Here is a 21,381-nt window from a genome sequence, read left to right on the forward strand (position 1 = left end):
TTTTCTTTCTATTAAGTCTCTTACAGGGTACACTGGAACACGGTGAAAGAGATGATAGAAAACTACATTTTACAATGTCTGGAGCATTTATCTCCTCATCCTTCCTATCTTCAATTCACATTCTGCTGTTTTGTGTTCCACTGTTGACTTTCCAATGCCAATTTCCTTTTCTTTCATAGGTCCTTTCTATGTTTCTCAGTCTTCCTGAGCAGCATCCTCTCCTCTCAATGTCATCACCATTTCTTTCACTACCTTCCTACTCCCCTTCTCCCTAAATTCTCATATATACATACACCTACAACTTTGAGTAGGAAAAAAAATGGAACTTCAACAGGTAACTGATAGCTATAGGGTAAAAGAAAAAGAGTGAGAAAAGTAGGGTGCTAGTGAGAGATCCACAGTTCAAACCAAGAAGCCAAACTAACTGCTCAATTTCAAGTAAGCATCAGGTCTATCTTCTGCTAAGAAAAGACTGAAACTCAGTTCCTGACTGCTAGAAAAAAATTTCTCCTGCATGCTCACTGATCTCCCCAGTGACACAGGCTACAGTTCCCATATTGCTGCTGTACCTCACAGGTCTCCTAAAATGCAAGATACTAGGCTTTGTCTAATTCCTGTTAATTTCTCTCCTGCACAGAATTAACCACAATCAGAATTGAGAAGTAAAATTTTAATCTGAGGTGCAGGAAAAGCAATGATCACATCAAGTAGTAGCCTGGGCAGATTTAAGAAGCTTTAAGAAGCTTTTTGATGTGTTCTCAATAATCTCAAGAAGCAGCTACACTTGAAGCTCCAGTTTCTGCTTGACTGGAATTACTTACAAAAACTAAAATCAACTGGCTTGCTAGTAACATTTTGGGTGAGGAAATCAAACTGCTGAACCCTAAAAATCAAGGAACAGCAAAATTTTATATGTGTTTTGAAAAATTACTGCATTTCACCATTTCTTTATTCCCACAGTGCCTGGATACTTCATCATTAGTAGCACTAGCAGTAATGCTGGTTCTGAACAAGCCAGCATAGTCCTTCGAAACGGGAAAGGTTCTCCATTGTTGCTTTCCTGTTATTGTTCAGAAATGAAAGCTGCCTCATCAGGAAGGTTCTGTCCTTTGTAATCTACGTGGAAATGCAAATAAACAGACTTCATCCCCCTCTGGCTGTGTGCAGAGAGCTCCCGCTTCAAATCAGAAAGCCCCACCACCAAAACCAAACATCCATCAAATGCTGGAAAATGCTTTGACAATACCATTCCCTTGATCTCGGAGACACACATACCCACGTATCCCCGCTGCTGTCTCTGTCCTGTTGCTCATGAGTGCCCCTGTGCCACTCAGCCGATCCTGCCGGCGTTGGTACAGTTTGGAGGATCCCAGCCCCCGAAGCCTCAGGGCAGCCATGGCACTCAGTGCCACTGTGAAGGGGAAGGCAGAGAGACAGCTGGAGCCAACATCAGCGACACTGACATTCAGTGAGTCACCTTCCTTTCGGGAGTTGCCTTTACATTCAGGAGAGCTAAAGCAGGATGCATAGACCCCCGCCTGAGCATTGTTTCTTACAACTTGTCTGCCATTCTGCTACAGTCTTAAAGATCAGACAACCTCTTTCCTGTATTACACCAGTAATTATCTAAGCCAGCACGCTGTGAGTCTGCCTCAGCAGTTCATTCTGTGTCAGGCTCCCATAATGTATCTATGTAAATTTCATAAGTGTGATTTTAAAAAATTAAAACCCAAGTCTTCAATCCACCTAATCCAAGACTTTCTGATCAAAGCAACAGAGAAATACAGTAGAGCAAAGCAGACTACTACATCTCTTGACCATGGACACTTCAGTTTCCTGCAGACCAGTACTGGCTCCTGGCATCTCCGAGGTGCCTCCTGCCAGCTGCTGCACCAGTGCCAAGGGACACTGCAAGCAACAGAGCTGTTCCTTCCATTTGGAAAAAGCATGTTCCAAGAAATAAAGCCATGAAGACTTTTGCTTTCCAGAAACACTCCAGACTACAGGAGTGGTATGCAGCAGAGAGTTGGGATGCAGGGTGATGGAACACACTTGGCATTCAAGCCTCCAGAGATTTCTGCTGGGAACTGAAGAGGGCCTGCCAAGAGGAGTTTGCCCTTTCTGCCGCTCACCCTCCCCACCCAGCCCTGGGAGACAGGAGGATCACCCAGCAAAAATGGCTTGGGCCAGTGCAGGGGTGTAGAAAGAGTAAAAATCAGAGAACACAGAACTCAGTTTTTAAGAGAAAAAGGAGTGTAGGATGGGAGCACCTGAGTCAGTGTCATTTGATCAGCATCACCATGAAAAACATCTCAAGTGTCATGACCAACGAATTATTTTTAGTATATCATAGGAAAATGAGGATTTTTGTAGTAGTAGAGTGAAATATATTCCATGAACTACTGACTGGCAAGTTATAGAAGGAAAAAAATTAGAGAAGTAGAAGTGATGACTTCATAATTACTTAATGACTATTAACCAGCAGAGATCCCTTAAGAGATCCCTTTATCCTTTAAAGAAAAAGAGACCTGCTAGGACCCAGGAGAACAATCATAAACAACATCATGCTTTCAAAAACAGAAATCCATAACCTCAAAATCTACCATTTACCCACTTTCATGGCAAGTTTCAGGCTCCTAAATTGTGACAACAATCTGCCACTATTATTTATTTCAGATTGTATGTGAGCTTTATCCATCTTTACTTTATTATGTAAATAGAACAGAAGAAAAATATCTTCCGTACTGGGTATTGTTGCTGACCTTTTACCCTTTAGAGCAATAAAACACTTTAAAAATGTAATATTAAATCACCTTTTTATTTTTAGCACAAAGTAAAACATTAAATAACCACAACATTAATCTCCCTTAACCGTAAGCAATCTGGCTAAAAATCTTCTGCTTTCTTTCAAACATCTAAGCTTTTGCCCTCCTGACTCATAGAGCATTATTTTATTGCTTTTCAAATAACCACTCATCCACAAGAAAGCATGACTCTCTTGTTCAAAAGGGAAAGTGAGGGGGTTGAAGGAAAAAACATCAAAACATTAACCATCCTGTCTTGCCATCCCTCAACACAAGCTTGCTGGCTCGCTCGCTCTTGTCTTGCTGCCTCGCACATGAAGAGTGAAAACATGTGGTTTTGTTTTTCTTTCCCTCTTAACAGATCACTTTTAAGAGACAGAGTTGATGCCAAAAGCTTACAGCTCATAACTTTCTGGGCCAAAGCAGAGAAGAAAGGAGGAAGACTTCTCTCAGGCAGTAACAAGTAGTTCACCTCAGACAAGCACCTCTGTGTCCCCAGAACGGACTCCTAGGGACCTGCCAGAAAGTCAAAATTTACCTAGAGAGCTTCAGAGAGCAGAGTGTATGGAAAGATAATAAGATTAAAAACACATTTTTCAATGCAGAAGAGTAGAAAAGGCTGCTCATAACTCAGAGAGATGAGACATCTCTTAGTTTGATGCACATACTTTGTCTGTGCCAAGAACCTTTCTTACTACCATCAACCTTTATACTCGCCTCCTCTTTCAAACCATTTTACTTGCAATTGCTTCATAAAATGGAGCTCACGCACAGCAGTAGCTCTCTACCGAATTAAAAAGCATCTAGTCAAATGCTAACCTGATAAAAAATAATACACTCTTATTTCTTACCTCAGCTGGATTAGGAAGAATCAATAAGCGTATCTGTAAATGCAGCTGTTCTTCTTTTGTTGACTGCAGGAAGTGCATAGGCGTATCCAGATCCCAATTAGACCAAATATAGTGATAACAAAATTTTCTTACAAAAAGAATTATGTCCCAAAACATGCACTTAGGAAATATTTTTTCTTGGGCTTTGCTCTACATAAATTTCTAAAGACATGGGCATTTTTAACCATTATGTTTTCTAAGCAACACCAAAGCAGTAAAGTCTTAGAAGAAATTCTCTCTGATTCTGGCTCATTTTCTACTTTTGGCATTTGTTCACTGATCCTTTCTTAGGAATAAGTCCATTACAAACAATAAAGAAATCACTGCAAAACACAGTAGCAAAAAAAACCCAAACAACAAGAAGTCAAGCCCTTCGCCAAACTCCAATAATAACAATCCTTGAACAGGAAAAAAAAAAAAAATGGGAAGATGGATGCAGCACATCAAATACAAATTATAGAAATGGTCTTCACTTTTTTATTGGTAAGGAAGTACCATAGTTGACTTCTAAAGGCACAAGAATAAAAATTTTAAAATCTCACATAAATTTTATTTCTCAACACTGCAAAATAAAAAAAGGCTGCGTGGAAACATAATGGTTTTATATCTAAACACATTACGCCTTATACAGAGTTTATTTCCAAATGTAGTTAAAACCTATGCATCTTAATAAAGCTAAAAAACATATAGTTCTTTTAATTCCTTCTATGTTTGAATCTTAGTTGGAACAGATTTATCCAAAGAGTGATTTTTAATTTTTTTTAAGCTAACAGCACCCTTTTAAACCACAGACTGTACTTGAAATTAGGGACTGTAACAGCCACTTTAGCCAAGATGTAAAGAAATAAAATCTCTCAGCCAAGATGTGGGAGTCACAATTACTATTTACAAACGTGAATTATTTACTTACCAGGTTTTGTCAACAAATCCAGAGCCTCACATTGTAACTATGTAACTCACATCCTGTGTAACATTTTCACTCCAGTTAATACATAGTAACCTATTTTTGAATAATTTCTTCCACCAATACACAGAAGTGCACATCTTTCTTTGTTTTTTCTGGAATCACATTTTTCTCTAATGCTAAAAATCAGTAAATCAAATTACTGCAACCATTTAAATTCAGGAGATACCCTCTGCTGCCAAAAAAGGACAGGCGACTTAACAATTAAAATTGAGCTATTTTTCATCTATCTTAATTACTAGCAATGCATCAATAAGCGTAATACATAGGAGCACGTCCTTCTGTGTTTCTCTGTAACAAGAAAGGCAAAGTGAAAAAGAATCAGCACTGCACAGTCTCCAGTTTTCCTTGGTTTAACACACTGGAACACAACAGAATTATTCCCTCCCCTGTGTCAACAGTTTCAAAATCAGAGGTATATTTATGTCATGTTTCTGGTACTGGAAGGTTCCCACAGGTCAATATTGTGGGGATGTTCCAGCTGTGAAATGGTTCATCTCCATCCAGAACCACAAACCCTCTGAATATCAGCAGCTGGAGAATGCTTATGTAATGCTGACAGATTTTTAAGAACTCCCAAGTAGCAAACACAGAACAACATCTGGCCAGGGTGCCGCAGAGTGGCCCTGAGGCGGTCCTCAGGAAAGATGCCCACCTTGATGAATTGTTGCTGATGCCCAAGGAGTCTGTCCCAGGCTGCAAACAGCACTAACAACGGGGCTTGTCAAATGGCACCAGCTGTGCAAGGTGCTGAGACGGGCAAAGTTTCAGGACACCGAAAAGCAAAGGTTTGGTTTTGCTGGGAAACCACTACTCTAGATGGATTTTACTGCTACTGAGGAAAAGTTAGTTGAAGTACAGATGCAATAAACATCTGACAGATGTTTGACAGCAGGACAGATGTTTGACAGCTAGGAATGACAGCAGACAGAAATTTAGAAGATTTCATAGCTGACAAACTTTCCAGAACAAAAATTTCTGAAGACATTAAATAACACTTGTATTCACTTTTCAAAAGCTAAACCCAAGGGATTTTAGTGACCCTCTGAAGAACATCTGAAGAAGAGGAGACAGAAATCCTGCACTACTCTGAAGAAAGGGACACTGCAGACTACCACCCTGGAGCTCTCCACTAAGCCCCAGGCTTCACATCCAAGCTTCTCCCTGGATTCAGTGTTGTACCTTCACAAGCAAGTTTCAGAGAAAGCAGAGAGAGAGAAAACAGGAACTACTGTCCACAGTCATTTCCCACTGTCCTCTGCAGCCAAATCACTTCACCTAAGGTAAAGCTGTCATTCTAAACAGTACTAAATCACAGTTCTAGTAAAATAAAACCAGCTGGGTTCCTACAGACACAGTTCTTCACAGGTTGTCCCTGTCTTGTTCCCCCTTAGGAGCTGCAGGGGTATCCATTGCCTGTGAACATTTCAGACTCTTGAGACTTCCTCTGGTTGTAAATAAATCCATGTAAACTTCTACATACACACCTATTAAAATAGAAAAGACTAATCTGAAGATGAGTAAAAAACCAGAAGTTTTCTGAACAAGTACAGACACCAATCAACATCAATTTTTCACCACAGAGAGCAAAAATAACACCCAATTCATAGATGAAGATATGACAATTATTCAGTATGCTCTCATACCTAACAACCCACCAAATGTGATCTACTGGAAACACAAACACAAAAGACTTCACACAAAAGAAAAATTAATACTTATACACAAACTACTCAGGATCTGTTTCAGCATTCCTAGTCACGAAGAGCAGTGCTTTAGGATTACAATAACAGTAAGATTCAGGAGAACGAGTATCCAAAAAAAAGCACACTACTAATTTTAATGTTACTCGTTCTTGCGTTTCATCTTTAAGACATTTTACAAAGGCAAGCTTATTTCCACAAATGTCTGGGCTTTATTTTACAGACGAGAGAAGAAAGAGTTTGGATAGACAAGACTTTGTTCAAACCCTCGGATGATGCCAGTAAATGCTTTCCCCACAGCCTCTTTTACATCTGTCAATTAGCTGACTTTACAAAGTTCTCCAGTTTCAGCGTGGGAGATAATCGAGCTCCAGATTTAAACAGCTCCTGGAACATGTAGCTCCAAGGCCAGTCCGACGCAGAGGAGCCTGACCGGGCAAAGGGGGCTGCGAGTGCATCAGGCCGGAGGGCCCCGAGGCACCGCAGCAGCAGGCAAGCAGCACTCCAGCCACACCGCCGGGCTGCGGAGAGCCCGGCTGCAGGGTGGGCGCTGCTCGGGTCCCCAACTGCTCCTTCTCCACTCTGCCTGCTCTTCCCGCCGCCCTCCGCCGTGTCCCCCCGCCGGGGTCAGGCACAGCGGAGAAACCTTTGCTCCGCCCTTCCACCAGGACAAGTTTCCCACTCGTGGAAACTATCAGAACGACGGTTCCCAGGCGGAGCCGCCAGCGCTGCGGGAGCTGCCCTTCCCCGGCCGCAGTGTCCCGCTCTGGCCGAACCTCACCGGAGAACAACGCTCTCTACCCCCATACTTCCCACCGGGCAGACCACGATTCTGCCCCGAGCCAAGGGGCCGCTCCAGCCCTGTCCCCGCCTGCCGCCGGCTCCCCGGACCCCGCCCGGGCCTTACCTGCCCGTCATGGCGGCGTGGCCTCATCCGGCGCCGTGCTGCGCCGGGAGGAGCTGCGAGGCGCGGGAGGCTGCGAGATGGGACAAGCGGCTCCGGCCCCAGCCAGCCCCGGCGGGCAGCAGAAACCCCGCCCCGGGCCCACTGAGCGTGGGCGGGAGCTACAGCCCCTCCGGCCCCGCGCATACTTTTCCTATAAAGGCGAAGAAATATTGAGTAACGGAGCAGTGCAGCGGACCCGCCTCCCGCGCGAGGCACGGCCCCGTCCCCGAACTCTGCGGGAGCTGCCGGCAAGGCTCTGCCCTGAACCCGTGCGCGATTCTGTCTGCCACAAACCTCACTGACTGCACACTTTTTCCAGTGAACAAAGCAGCCGAGATTCCCGCCGGCCGCCACAAGCTCGTATACTCGTTCCACATAATCAAGGCCAGGGAAAAAAACACAAAAAACGCGCTTGTTTAACCCTCGCGGCAGCAAGAAGACACGTCTGGAAGGCTGTCTTGGAGGAAGCAGATGGAGGGCACCCATCCCCTGCTGCCATAAGGAAAAGCTGTCACACCCTCTCACGAGGACCCCTCCCAGTGTGATGTTTTCGATAAATCTAATCCCTTCTTGTCAACGACTGAACTTTGTCCTGAACACTTACAAGAGTTCTGTGCTCTCTGACAGGGGAATACGTAATTTCAAACTTTATTTATATCTCGTAGTATGTGTGTGACTCACCATCACTATGGATACGGTTGCAGGCAATGATGGAATTTGTTTTCTGTTTCCTGGTGTCCAAACACCTCCTTTGTCAGTCCTGCAGTGAACATTTAGAAACATACTGGTTAAATTAGCATTTGGCTTTGTGGGTTTTTTTTTTTGTTGTTGTTGTTGTTGGTTTGTTGTTTTTGTTTTTTTTAATTACTTATTTAGCTAGGGAAAGAACTAGGTTAGATGGTCTTATTTGGGTGTAACAGTTGGAGAAAGGGCAATAGGTAATCTTTTTAATAAATGGCCAACAATTCAACAGACTTGGCTGTATTGTGCAGTGACAAAAAGACAAGTTCTTGGATACTTTCCATCTCTAGACTCTCCTGTAATGGTGTCTGGGCAACAACATCCAACATTTCTGTTCTTGCAGTTTTCCTTTACAGAACAGCACTTCGACTGAGTGTGTGAGGAGGAGGCTCCAGGTGCGGGAGAAGCACCGCAGTGCCGCGCCTTGCGTGACTTCACAGCCGCTGGGCTGCCACCCCCGGGTAGCCCTTCCTTGCCGGCAGCACCCCCTGGGGCTATTGCGAGCTGCATCAGTCTCAAACTGCTCTCATCTCTCTTACCGATCTACATTTTGAGTGTGACACCATCTTCTTTTCATCTGAAACCGCAAACTACCACCACTCGCAGCTGCCATATCCTTTCAATCGCCAGTCAGCAACTCCCCAGCCCCACGCAGGCTGCCTCAGCCCTCACGGCGCCCCGCCCCACGTGAGGTGGCCGCTAACCCGGATGCAGCTACTCCGCAAGATGGCGGCGGTGCAGGCGCGCAGGGCGGTGTAGCGCCCGGTCCTGCTCTCGGTCGCGGCCCCGCCATGGCGGACCTGGGCCGGCAGCTGCAGGAATACCTGGCGCAGTCGAAGGCCACTGCTGCCGCGGGCGGCACCAGCGCGGCCCCCGCTCCGCCGCCTGCGGGCTGCGCGCAGGAGGAGGCGGGGAGCGGCGGCCTGGGCGCCTGGCTGGGCTCGCTGAGCCCCTTCTCGCTGGGCCGCGGCGCACCCCCAGCGGGTCTCGGGACGGAACTGGGACCGGGCTCAGGCTTAGGCTGGCCGTGGGCTGCGGAGGCGGACCCCTTCCTGCCGGGTCTGTCGCGCTGGCAGCGGCTGGCCGGGAGCGGGCTGTGCCTACTGCTGGCCGCCCTCTGCTTCGGTCTCGCCGCGCTGTACGTGCCGCTGCTGCTGCTCCGCGGCCGCAAGTTCGCGCTGCTCTGGTCCCTGGGCTCGCTCTGCGCCCTGAGCGCCGCTGCCCTGCTGCGGGGTCCAGCCCGGCTGCTGCAGGAGCCCAGCCGCGGAACCCTCCTCTACCTGGGTGCGCTGGGCGGCACGCTGTACGCGGCCCTGGGGCTGCGCAGCACGATCCTGACCGGCCTGGGGGCCGCCGCCCAGCTGGGGGTCGCCGCCGCCGCACTGCTGGCCGCGCTGCCGGGGGGCACTGCCGGCCTGCGCCGCCTCGCCGGCCTCCTCGGGACCGTGCTGCGCCGCCGCGGCAAGGCTCTGCCGGTGTGAGCCCGGCCCCGCGTTGCTGGCGCTGCTGCGAGGGGACCGGCCGCAGCCCGGCGGAAGGAGGACTGAGAGCGGGGCTGGTGGCGGGAGAGGCGCGGGGGACGCAGACGTTTCCGTCCGATACCGTGTCTGTGCCGCGCCCTCGCGTACTGCTGGGCTTCCCTCCCCTCTCCCGAGCAAGAGGAGCGGCCGCAGTGACTCTGGACATGTTCGGCCGCGTCCCGACGGGGCGGTGGTGCTGCCGGCCCGCCGAGCCCTCACCGAGTTCGGGAGTTTGCCTTATTGCAAAGTCTGCTCGATCCCCCGGACCTGGAGTCGCTCGGCTCCGGGCGGGAGCTGGCAGCGTCCTACCTCCCTACCTCCGGTATAGGACCATGTGGCTGCTGCAGCCTACTTCGAAACGTGAGTGAGATTCCGGAGCCGATGAAATGTGATGATTGACTTGCCCGCTACGTGAAAATCAAATATCTGCCAGCTGAGGTGTATAGGGCTGACTGATGTTGCGACATGGAGACAGTTTAGCAAAATCTGATCTAGTGTTGGGGTGAACGTTCAAAAATGGTTAACCGCTATTAACTCATTTTTTGTGCCGACCCCAACACTGAACACGCTTCCAGTCCCTGTCTAGTGTGGTCATCAGCCACCTCTGGGCAGTAGTGAATATGAATACTGTGGCCACTGTATTGCAGTGCTCGCTAAAAATCATGTCCTAAACACGATGCAGTAAGTGGAACAAACTTCCCCTGGGACTGTGGGCCTAGCTGTAACTGTAAGGGCAGTCTTGAATGACAATGACGACAAAAAGTGTTAATCTTACCTAAGATGTGGCTTTTGCAGGTGTTGCTGCCTTACAGCTGCTGTAAGGTAGCAAATACTTTTGCACTTAAAGGGTAGTTTCAGCTTTTAGGACTTTATTATATATATAAGTATATATTAATCAGTTTGGGCAAGGATTGCTTGCTTGCCCCAGCATGACCTTCAAAACTGACTTGGCACTAGCAAATCTATTTTCATGGAAAAGTAGAATGTAAGGTTGGAAGGGACCTCAAGCATCATCTGGTCCAACCTGTCTCACACTGTAGTATATAGTATTAGAAGTTTAGTTTATAGTAGAAGTATAGTTTGTTAAGAAGTATGATGATTCTATGAAAACAGATTTGCTAGTGACCAGTTGGAGCCTGTTGGCAGCTGGCACAGCTCTGTGGTTTCAGCGCAGAACTGAAGGAGCCTTAGGAGGGTACCGAATTCTGGTTAACAGACCTTGCTGAGTGCTCAGTACTTTAGTTTGGGCTATATAATCACACTGCTGCAGATAAGTGGAACTACCAGGCCCCTAACCTGCTCAGTCTCACTACTGAGTATATGTACCTTCATCTACAAAATAAAACTAAATGCTGCAATATTTCTCTGCTGTTACTGCTGAGGGTTTAGTATATTCACCTAATATTTGCTCTGAATTAAACTGAAACTGTTAAATGGGGGTACTTAAATGTACATAGGTTGACTTAATAAAGCTTTATATACCAAATGTCAAAATAGGCATTCAACTGATGGTCAGTTTTTTCCTTAAAAAGGTAGATCAGAGATATCTGAATAGCATTAATTAGTCCTCTCATTTTCTACAACTTCAAAGCTATAGCATGTAAAAGTGATTTTAATCCTAGCAGCAGTATCAAATTAAAGTGGCACTGTAAACTAGCATGTAAAGCATAAGGATTCTAGATGCAGCACTGGTAAAAACTTGACCTGAGGAGTATAGTATTATGTTCCCATTAAGAAATTTTACCCATTTTTTCAGCAGTAGTGGCTCATGGTCTAGTGACTGGGGAGCTGCTTCTGTCTCTTGTGCTGTGGTGTCACCTAAGATTTCATACAAAAACTAGCTCAGTGTCCAGTTTGCTGATGATTTTTGTGCATATTCCATGGCGGTGGAATATTTTAAAACTTACTTCATTAAAAAAAGTTGCTCCTTGATGAAGATTCTTACTTAACACCAAGTACCATAGCAGTTTAAGGAGTTAATCAGCCATAAGAGGAAACCCACACATCCTCCCTTTAGCACAGAGGTAGCTGGGCTCCCTGTCATTAGTGCACTCTAACTTGTTTTGGTAGAGGACTGTGGTTTAATTAGGGCTAAAGCTCATCCTCTACATCCCATATTCTAACTAACAGAAAGAAATGATTAAGGGCAGTTTTCCCCTTTGCTAATGATCAAATCATTAGCATTTATCATTAAAACTTAAGGATAGATCCTAAGTCCCAGACATATACCAGAAGTGACTTCAGCCCTTCTTTGGACAGAGCTAAAGAGCAAAAAAAAATTTTCTTTCCTCTAAAAGAAGAAATTGTGTCATATCTGATGCATCCCAGCCATTTCCCACTTAATTCCTTTATGACCATTTTGTCTCTCTAGAGCCCCATGACAAGGATTTTACAGGCTAATGATTGGAGTTGACTGTAATTTTTCAAATGCCATTTTATACACTACAAATAAAAAACTAAGGAAAAAAACTCCATGCTTGTGATTGGCTGAACCAAGAGAACAGCAGATCTGTGCTTTGATCAGTTAAACTAAGAGAGCAGCCAGTATTTAGTACTGTATGTGAAGGCAGATAAAAAGCTGCCCTATATTCCTGTGGTGTTGCAATATCCTTGTCAGCTCCTAAACTGCATCCCCATTCTAACCCTGAATAACACGAAATTCAAGGCGGGGGTGGTGGTGGTGGTATTTTTCATTATACATGATAGCCTAGACTTTCTGTGTAGACCTTCCTGAGAACTGGCTTAAGAACCTGTACTTATGGGATAAAATTTTTACTGAGGCTGTAAGTATTAAAGGAGGCTTTTGATAACCTGGTGCCTGGGGATGATTAATATAAATGATTTATGAGAATAACAAACATGTGGTTGGTAAGCAGCTTTATTATGAAATGTGGGAAATCAGAATAACCCCTCCTCATTTCCCTTCCCTAGTAAAACTAGGAGATAATACCCTAAAGAAAAAGATACTTACAAAAAAAAGTTAGGATGAAAGTGATCAGCTATGGAGGTTTTGCACTTTAGCATTGGAATGCATCAGACTTTACTGAACACCCCTAATCCATGGCATCCTACAGCCACTCTAAAACATATGCATCCATCTTAATCAAGCCCCTAAACTTATTTGTTCCTCAGTTTCTATAAACAGGATGTTTTGAACCAAAATACATGACTCGCCCAGGTGACACACGGAATGACCATTTTTGTTGTCCTGGTGTCTGTTGTGCTGGCAGTCCAGGTTATAACTCACGCTATGTGTACTGTAACAACTTTTCCTAAACAGTGTTCCACGTTTTTCTCTTTCAGGATGGTAGACGAGCAAGCAGCGGTGATTCCCCGGGTTTTGGAATTTTAACGTCAGCACCACTTACACTCAGTAGCCAGCTGTGGCTAGCGGTGAAAGTTCTCTATACATGACAAACCAAAAAACTAGGAACCAGCTGCTAGTATATTAAATGGCTGGGATTTCAGGAGGTAGTTCTGTTGCTCCATCTGCCACACAAGTCTGCCTAAAGACAACGCTCTCTTTCTAGTAATAGGTGAGTAAAGAATCACACACTGTTGATTTTTTGTTAATTTTTGCGCAAATTACATTTGGTATTCATACAAAACCAACGTAACTCTTCTGACAAACTGTACATATAGAAACAAGTTTCTGTCTGGAGGTGAACTGAAATCTGTGGAGGTGCTCCATGTCTCACAACACTTAAAAAAAAATTCCAGCTCTTCACAAAACAAAGTAGGTAAAACGATGAGGAAAGGAGGGGTGGAGGGCACAAAACAGAGCGCTAGCTGCAATACTGCAGCTAGGAAGTTGGCTGGAAGTAAGACCCTCGTTAGGAACTAATGCACGTTCAGTTATCCCAGTTAAGAAATCCAGGTTTGTGGTGTTGCAGGGTTACTTATAAGTCCAGAGTAGCAGTCTATTTAAATATTGTCCAGCAAGGACTGGGTGTGACCCAGTCAAAGCCTCTTCTATCGGCCTCTTCCACCACCCCTAGAGGCTCCTCTTCTTGACTGGCCCGAGTTCATGTTATTTCCTCTTCCCCAATTACTTCCACTCCTTCCTCCTCGAGAAGAGTTATTGCCTCCCACAGGGCCTCCACCAAAAGCTTCATCTCTGTGGAATCCATCGTGATGGTCTCCATCTAAAGAACTAGACCTCCCAGACTTTGGTGCTCTCTGTGAAGGTCCTGAATGTCCTCGTCCTAAAAATGAAGCACAATCAGTTACTGATGCTGCAGTCTAAGCTGTGCCTCTTCTCAGAGGTGCCTATGTTAAGCTTTTGTGGTATCATCATTCAGAGACCAAACATAGTCGAGACCTGTAATGTTACGCCTCTTCCCTCCATATGATTTTTTTCTTACATAGATTTATTGTCTCCATTACAGTTCAGAAGACAAACACCAGTAAAGCAGCTCTTGGAATTAATGGAGATTACCTCTGATACAGTCAGCAGTTACTTATATGAAGTAAGTTAGAACAGTGATAGTCATGGTGTTCTCAAAACTGCCAGGCACATCTCATATGCTTTAATACCATCTCTATATTTTTATAGCAAAAGAGGTATTTTTTTTCCCTAAGCAAAGACATTACACTTGATGATGAAGACAATGAGTAACATCACTGTTTCATTCATTTTTTTGCTGAAAATAATGGAAAAATTATCTGTTTTTCTACTAACCAGGAACTACATGAGCTCTTACTTCCAGGAATGGGATTTTCTACTTCATACAAATCTTTCTCTTAATGACATGTAAATTAACATTAAAAAAAAATTAGCTTAAAATAACAAGCAGCATTTTTTAAAAAGATCATGGTAACAGTGCTTTATAGATGTGCTACAGCTAAATCAGGATGATTTTACTCCACTTAAACCAGTGATTTTTTTTGTTGACATTGCTTGGTTCTGTTTAAAATAGAGACCAGGTTGTTCAACACTTCTAATTCATGAAGTTTTAATCTTCAAATGACTTTACGAACACAACTGAAGGTGACACAGCCCTTATATAAAAATGTATTGTTTGTGTTTTGTTTATCAGGCTTTCTGCCACTGGTTTAAACTTTTCTTGGTGCGTTAATGAGTTGTCTAGGCACAAGAAGTGTGGCAGTTAACAACTGTTTTGACTTCAATAAAGAATCTATCTGATAGTTACCACAAGTTATTATTGGTAACTTAAGAAAGCTCTTAAGAAATCCTTGAGATTTGGTAGGACGCCGGCTAAAATGAGAAACACGGCATACAGTTTTGAAAGGGAAAATATTGATAGAGAAGGAGTTTACCATCAGAGTTTTATTAAAAACATCTGTGAAGGAATGATAAAAACTTGCTGGTTTAATACAGCACTGGAAATTCAGTCCAAGTGGAGGAGGACTGGCATGCAGTTAAAACTAAACCAGCTTTTAACAATAAAAGAAGTAGAATGAAATTCAGTGCATCAAAGACAAACCTGTGCAGGAGAGATCTAACAACAAAAACCTAAAGTACAGGCTGGTAGCTGAGCATTTGGAAGCATCTGAGAAGGATCTCTGCCACAGATGGTGGCCACTACCTGATGGTGGGTAATCAGTATGAGGACGTTAAAAAAAGACAACATTAAAAACAGACATCAGCAACCCTGAGATTTATGAAAAGAAAAATGATTGAGAACCAGTGCAAGGGTGACTGTGGAACTGGCATACACAGTAACAGGCTCTGAAGCTGCTACTGAGACCACAAGAATGTATTTTGTGAGTTACAGTGGCTGGTGCCATGGGGCTGTTCAGTAACTAAAGAGGGAAGAGATGAGGAGCTATTAGGAAAGAATGGAGAAAACACAACAAAACCAACCATAGAAATGCATGGTTAAAGCACATCTTAAATACTGTGTCCAATTCCTAGTTACCCCATTTAATTTACAAAACAATAAATTAATACTGAAAATAGTATATAGTATTAAGGATGGTAAAAGATACAGAACAGCTTCCTGGAGAACAACTAAACAGGTCAGAGCTCTGATTTGGAGAAGAGCTGGTTAAGGTTGGAAATGGTTGAGATCATGCAATGAGAAGTGGCATTCAGAAATTAAGAAATAATAGGGATTGACTTCTAACAGTTCCAATTAAAATGCAAGACATCACATAAAAATTAGTGAACAACAGGCTTAAAACAAGAAAAAAAGATTTTCCTTTTTTTTTTTCTTCTTTCAAGTATAGTCTACTGCATAGTCCTCTGTCCTTTGTTTGTGGATGTGCACAGTTGTTAAAGCAATTTGAGAAGCTCACAAAAAGTAACTGTCAGACCCCGGAAAATATAATGTCAGTAAGTCACAGAACTACAGGTCTTCATATATTTAGAAAGCATTTCAGGGACATTTCTCTACAGACCTCTAGGGTTCTTAATGCTCTTCCTCAGTACCTGGTATTGGCTATTGTTAACAGACAAGGTACTGTAGTTTTGAGAGGCTGCCGAGTCCATCTCTGTGAGAGCAAGAGAGGTAAGACAAATTTTCATTTATCCCCCACTGGTGTGCAAGTCTCCACAGTGACCAAGGCTGAGGGGAGTTTTGAACAGGGCAGGTGCAGGGTGCTGGGAGGGACAAAGCCCAGGGCAGGTGACCCAAACTGGCCAGTCTGTGTGTTCCATCTCATAAATGTCACCCTCAATATGTATTGGGAACTTTGGAGGATACTTGGGGGTTTCTACCATGGCTGCTTTCCTGAGAGGGTCTCACATCTGTCATCCTGCACCTGAGGACTCCTGCCCCACTTGCTGTGGCCACTGCATTCTCACTGGAGCTGTTGTGCTCACAGTGCTGGGCATTCAGCCTTCCCTGCTGGGAGCATGCAGCTCACAACTGTGATCTAGAGCTGATTACAACTTTGTATCTTGTATTAGTATTGGGGTTAATATTAGTTCATTATTATAATTCTCTTCTATGTGTTTTCATTTCAGCCCATGACTCTCCCTTTCCTGATATCCCTCCTCCTGCATGGGGTCAGGTGATGGAGCAACTGTCTAAACCATGACAAATATTAACGAATGACTATTCTGAAAATTAGAGGAAAAAAGGATCTGATTTAGAGTTTTCCAGACGGCGTTTCCTGCTTTCAAACAGGACAATAAAGAAAAGGATTATATGATGCCAGAGAGAAGGTTTGCATTTATGTCCCAGAAAATCCCTCTGTTCTTTTGTTCTTATAAAACTGGTCTTCAGCTTCACAGCTGATAAGATCAAATATTTACCAGTTCAGTTTATCCCCTCTGAATAGATAAGGAATTCTGGATAAGCCTGCTGTTGGGAAATACGCCAGTGTTGCCTAAGGCTTTCAATACAAGGGGCTTTTTACCTTTGCCCCTCTCTTCTGGAGGTCCACCTGGAGCATCCATTTCTCTGTGGTCAGAGTTCCCTGGTCCATCGTGCCAGGGACGTTTACGTGGTGGCAATGAGGCCATGTCCATGCCCTGGAGCGAAGAAGAACGTTCTCTGTTAGCTGGAGAATGTCTGTCATGAGATGGGTGATCTGGATGAAGACCTGAACATGGAGAGAGAAAACGGGATAATGAGTAATGTTCATCTGTTCATTACTCCTCCTTTTTGGAGGTGGTTGCATCAGTTTTTCATACCTTCCACACTATTTGGCACACAGATTTATGTTAAAATTACATAAAGCTTCCCCAGCCCACCCCAACAGGCAAACATCAGTTAAATAAGTTGTAAGAAAAAGTAAGACAGGTTTAAAAGATGATGAGAGAGAAAGAAGTAACCTCTAAAGTGCTCTTTTAGGTATAAAATCTTTTAATGTATTTTGGAGACAGTCACATCTTCATGTATTGCTGAGACATTTGCACTAATTTTTTTCTGTGACATCTAAAACTCCATTTTGCCGTGCATGGGGTTGCCATTAGTAACACAAATGCAAGTACCAATAAGCTGTCAGACAGCCAGCAGGAAAACCTGCAAACAACAGAGAAGTTGCCATACAAGAAAAAGATTACTATTGGCATTAATAAACATCTTTAAAAGCCCCACAAGATATGTAAGCTTCAGTCACCCTTGGGTGACAACAGGAAATTCCAAGTTGCACAATAATTCAACTTAACATCAAGACTTTGAGGCCACAAGAATTATTTGTTTAGTGAGACAGCTGCATTTAGAGACAGTTAAATTCTGTATAGCTAATTTTTATTCCTAGATTTAGAAGACAGAAGAACCATGTTTTACTTTTCTCATGGTAAAAGACTGATAACAAGCCAGTTACAAGGTAGAGGGAAAATATTTTTTTAAATTCTTTTTTTGATAAGTGGAAGTCCAGTCTACTACCAAAACCAAACCTCACACTTTTTTTTACCTGGTTCTCTGTTTCCATCCCAGGATTCTGGTTTCCGCCCTCCTTCAAAGCGTGGGAATTCATCTGGAGTAGGAAGCAAACCCTTCCGGCCTCCTGAGCAGTAAGAGATGCAGGGGACAGGAGTGAGAAGAGACATTGAATTCATGAAAATGCTGTCATTTGCACAAGAAGTGCCTTTGCTTCCTTATCCTGCAGTTCAGTGTGGAACAATGTTCTCCTCACCTCTCAGAGCACCACGGCCTCGCCCCCGAACACCATGGTCCCTTCCTCTTGAGTTTTCATCAGGAGAGTCAAAAGTATCATCTGGCCCAAAATCTTCGGGGCCAGGAAAGCCATCTCTCCCTCTGGGTCCCCGGCCCTCATGTCTTGAGGGTCCTCCTCTTCTGAAGCTACAAGAAAGAACATGGTACAAAGGTGGTTTTTAGGCAGAATTTAGACTGAAAAACTTGAGTTAGCTTCAGGTTAATAAGCAATGATTTTCTTAACTGTTTTTCTTAATACTATAGCATATACAGTTACTAGAATAGGATTTATAGGTGGAAAAGTGCTCCTTTTGAGGACTTGGTTTATTGATTTTTATACTTTGCCCTCACGGTTCCTTCTGTTGATTGTGTTGGACTTTTATACAAGAAAATATTGTCAAATACACTGTATTCATTTAATGAGAAGGGGGAAAAACAATCAGTGAGTGATGACAGATACAAGATAGGGTAAGGAAAAGTACAAGTGAACTTCCCTTAGCTGTTGTGGTCTTACTTTCCCCTTCCCTTTACCCCCTTCCATTGTAGTGATAAAGACAAACTGAAAAACTGCAAGCAAAGAAAGTCATGGCTATAACAAAGCATTCCAGCATCTCATATTCCTATTGATTTGAGAATCTTTTGCTAAAACATTCTCTTTTTTTTGTTCTATTCTTCCAAGTTTACAATTTTACTAACTGAATCTAAACTGTGCGTGGCTGCATAGGGATGGTGATTGCTGAACAGCGTGCACAGTGGCATTCTGCAGCCTGAGGAGCAGTTTATCCAACTGCAACGAGGAAGAATTTTGTTTTGCAAAACATAGTTATGACACTAAGACTGATAATTTCCTCCTAGTAAGTACCATGGCATCTTCAGCAGTTTGTTTTGATTTGGTTCTGCATTGCATCTTAAATGAGTACAGCTCCTCCAGTGCCACGCTGAGGTTTTTACAGAGGTCTTCAGAGAGAAGAACAGCTCTTAGTGAACCCTTTCAGGTAAGCCTGCAGCTGGCTGTATCAATACTAGTAATTTTGCTTCTTACAGTCTGAGTTTAAAGTCTTGGAGGGTTTGTGAAAGCACAAACACATTCTGTGCATTACTGCAACTCCCGAAGTGCACAGGAGCACCAGTCGTTAGGATTGCCTTGGCTTACAGCCCAGTGTCCGTGCCAGCACAGGCAGATGTTTAGGTGGTGCAGGCAAACTGGCTCAGGCGTCCTCAGGGCCACCCCAGGCTGCTCCTGCCCACCCCTCTGCCCCCCTCCTCCCCTCTCTTCCCAGTTCCAGGCTGGCCGAGCTGCCCCCAGCGCCCTGCTGGGTTGGGGCTGGCTCTGTGCAACATCCCCTTCCCCAGCTCAGTAACGACACAGCGCATCCTATTACAAGCAAAACTTTAGATACTTTTATTTAGAATTTTAACAACATTAACCTTTTGATTACAAATTTAAATATTTTAACAGTAGTCATAACACAATACAATATTTTTAGACTTTTACATTTTTATTTTCTTTTTTGTAATTAAAAACAATAGGTCTGTCTCCACCTCCCAGAAAACAAAACACAGTTCAGAGAGGAGGCTGCTGTGCCAATAGAGGTACAACAGTGGATGGAGGGAGTGCCGTGTATGGACAGTGAACCATTTTACAGTAACCTGCATAATTTGGGAAAACAAACTGAACAGTTTCAGGTACAAATGCTTCAAATAACCACATAGCAAGATTGTTAAGCCTTGAAACAGCACAGTCCTCTAGATTTTCTTTAGAGGGCCTCCCATTTTAATACTGACATGGCGTGATTCTGCTTAGCTTGTAAATTACCAAATTTGCAACACAAGGTCCTACAGCTGTAAGGAAGAGGGCCTTTGCTTTCCAGGCAATGTTATGGACACAGCTGAGTATTGCAATCTACCATACCTACGCCTGACATAGCCACAGCTCCTAACATTGCATTATTACAGCCTTTTTGATATCGGTCACATGTACAACCCTGCCTCGCATAGGGCTCAGTTCCTGTTTGACTGCACTCAGATCTTCCTCCTTGAGGCCTAGGACCTTAATGTATAGAACTACAGACTGTGCAGGTGAGCAGGCAGGAAGAGGCAGGTCTCTGCAGCAGAAGCATCATGTTGATGTGCATAGGTAAAGTAAGAACAGCACAGGGATGAAAGGGACGGGAAATTAGAGAGAAACACACATACATACACTTTCCTTCTCATGCTTGATCAAACTGGTTACAATCTAAATCCCAAACAAAGTTGGCTAAAGGAGTGGTTGGATTCTTAAGCTCACCTCAGCATCTGCAGGAAATGGCATCTAATTCACCTTTATTCAAAGGGATTCATTAAGCCTGCAAGCACAATAAGCCTTTTATAGCCCTGTGCTCATTCCTTTAAAACCAAAAGAATTTAAACCTCTGTTTGAACACTTGCATTCTGATAAACAGACTCCTCATAGTTCGGAAGCTAGGTCACAAGGTTCTTGTTTCTTCCTGAAATCTTTTTTAAGAATCAGGATCATAAAATTTATTTTCCAATTCCTAAGCATTTCCAATAGAACATTTGAAAATTCCTGCTGAACTAATAAAAATGTTGTCTGCTGTGTCTTTTAGAATTCTGTAATGCAGACCATTAAGCTTGGATTCTCTCTATTTTTACTTTTTTAAAATGGCTTTAATTGTTACCTTCTTTTAGTTAACTGTTCATTTCTTTTCATACTCTTCACACAAAAGGAAGGTAGTTCTTTACAGAGCTAGGTAGGAAATAGCTAAAAGAAGATCTGTATAGATGCAAAGTAAAAGGAATGTAAGAAAATTATTAAAAAGGCAACTCAAACACACAAAATTCACATTACGTGGAGCCCACAATATATTTGTACAAGTACACGTTCTTATGCATATAGAGTTGGTGGTCAGTGAGAGGCTTAGACCTTGGAGGCCAAATGGAACTCGGTCCCACCAGCATAAATCTGGAGCAATTTCCATGACAGTTAATCTTGCTGACTTTGAGTAATTTCTCCATATTGACATTGGTAACTAGAAGCAAATTCATCCCTCAGTGACTTGGAAATTGTAAGCAATGACATGGACATTGCTGTAAATTAGATAAATTTTGAGTTCTTCACTTGGCATTAAGAAATAAGTAAGAAATAAAATTCCTACAAGCAAAACCATGAGCAAATAGTCCCAACAGTCCAACAGATGCTGTAGCTCTGCCCTTTGATAGTTGGATCACTTTTCCTGCTCCTTA

At 43.5% G+C, this 21,381-nt stretch overlaps 3 protein-coding genes across 6 annotated transcripts in view; 1 reads left to right on the plus strand and 2 right to left on the minus strand.

The window, feature by feature from the left end:
- The window catches only part of LIMS2 (LIM zinc finger domain containing 2), a 28,554-nt gene extending 19,877 nt beyond the window's left edge, over positions 1-8,677 (minus strand). The window contains exons 1-2 of one of the 2 annotated variants that reach the window (XM_071752072.1): positions 8,588-8,677; positions 7,989-8,067 (exon numbers count right to left, since the gene is read on the minus strand). Coding sequence is in view for 1 of the 2 variants with exons in the window: in XM_071752070.1 (XP_071608171.1) it covers positions 7,269-7,279 (11 nt within the window). In the remaining variant the exon portion in view is untranslated. Of the gene's footprint in view, positions 1-7,268; positions 7,860-7,988; positions 8,068-8,587 lie in introns of those variants that run through there. The other variant, XM_071752070.1, reaches the window with a different exon arrangement.
- Positions 8,678-8,732: 55 nt separating this feature from the next.
- Positions 8,733-20,767, plus strand: SFT2D3 (SFT2 domain containing 3). 2 transcript variants are annotated; one of them, XR_011727456.1, is made up of 3 exons: positions 8,733-9,928; positions 12,872-17,148; positions 17,920-20,767. XR_011727456.1 is itself a non-coding variant. In XM_071752073.1 (1 exon), exon 1 carries the CDS (start codon positions 8,840-8,842, stop codon positions 9,527-9,529), a length of 690 nt encoding a protein of 229 aa, XP_071608174.1. In that variant the 5' UTR covers positions 8,733-8,839; the 3' UTR covers positions 9,530-11,062. The 2 variants fall into 2 exon arrangements, 1 of the variants encoding a protein (XP_071608174.1); XM_071752073.1 differs by lacking the exons at positions 12,872-17,148; positions 17,920-20,767 and having other exon boundaries at positions 8,733-11,062.
- Positions 12,431-21,381, minus strand: part of WDR33 (WD repeat domain 33) — a 63,910-nt gene continuing 54,959 nt past the window's right edge. Inside the window, exons 19-22 of one of the 2 annotated variants that reach the window (XM_071752058.1) lie at positions 18,119-18,285; positions 17,897-17,989; positions 16,895-17,080; positions 12,431-13,773 (exon numbers count right to left, since the gene is read on the minus strand). In XM_071752058.1, the coding sequence (XP_071608159.1) occupies positions 13,541-13,773; positions 16,895-17,080; positions 17,897-17,989; positions 18,119-18,285 (679 nt within the window). In that variant the 3' untranslated portion in view covers positions 12,431-13,540. The remainder of the gene's footprint in view (positions 13,774-16,894; positions 17,081-17,896; positions 17,990-18,118; positions 18,286-21,381) is intronic. The other variant, XR_011727455.1, reaches the window with a different exon arrangement.

The sequence above is a fragment of the Heliangelus exortis genome, chromosome 9, assembly GCF_036169615.1.
Source record: "Heliangelus exortis chromosome 9, bHelExo1.hap1, whole genome shotgun sequence".
NCBI lineage: Eukaryota > Metazoa > Chordata > Aves > Apodiformes > Trochilidae > Heliangelus > Heliangelus exortis.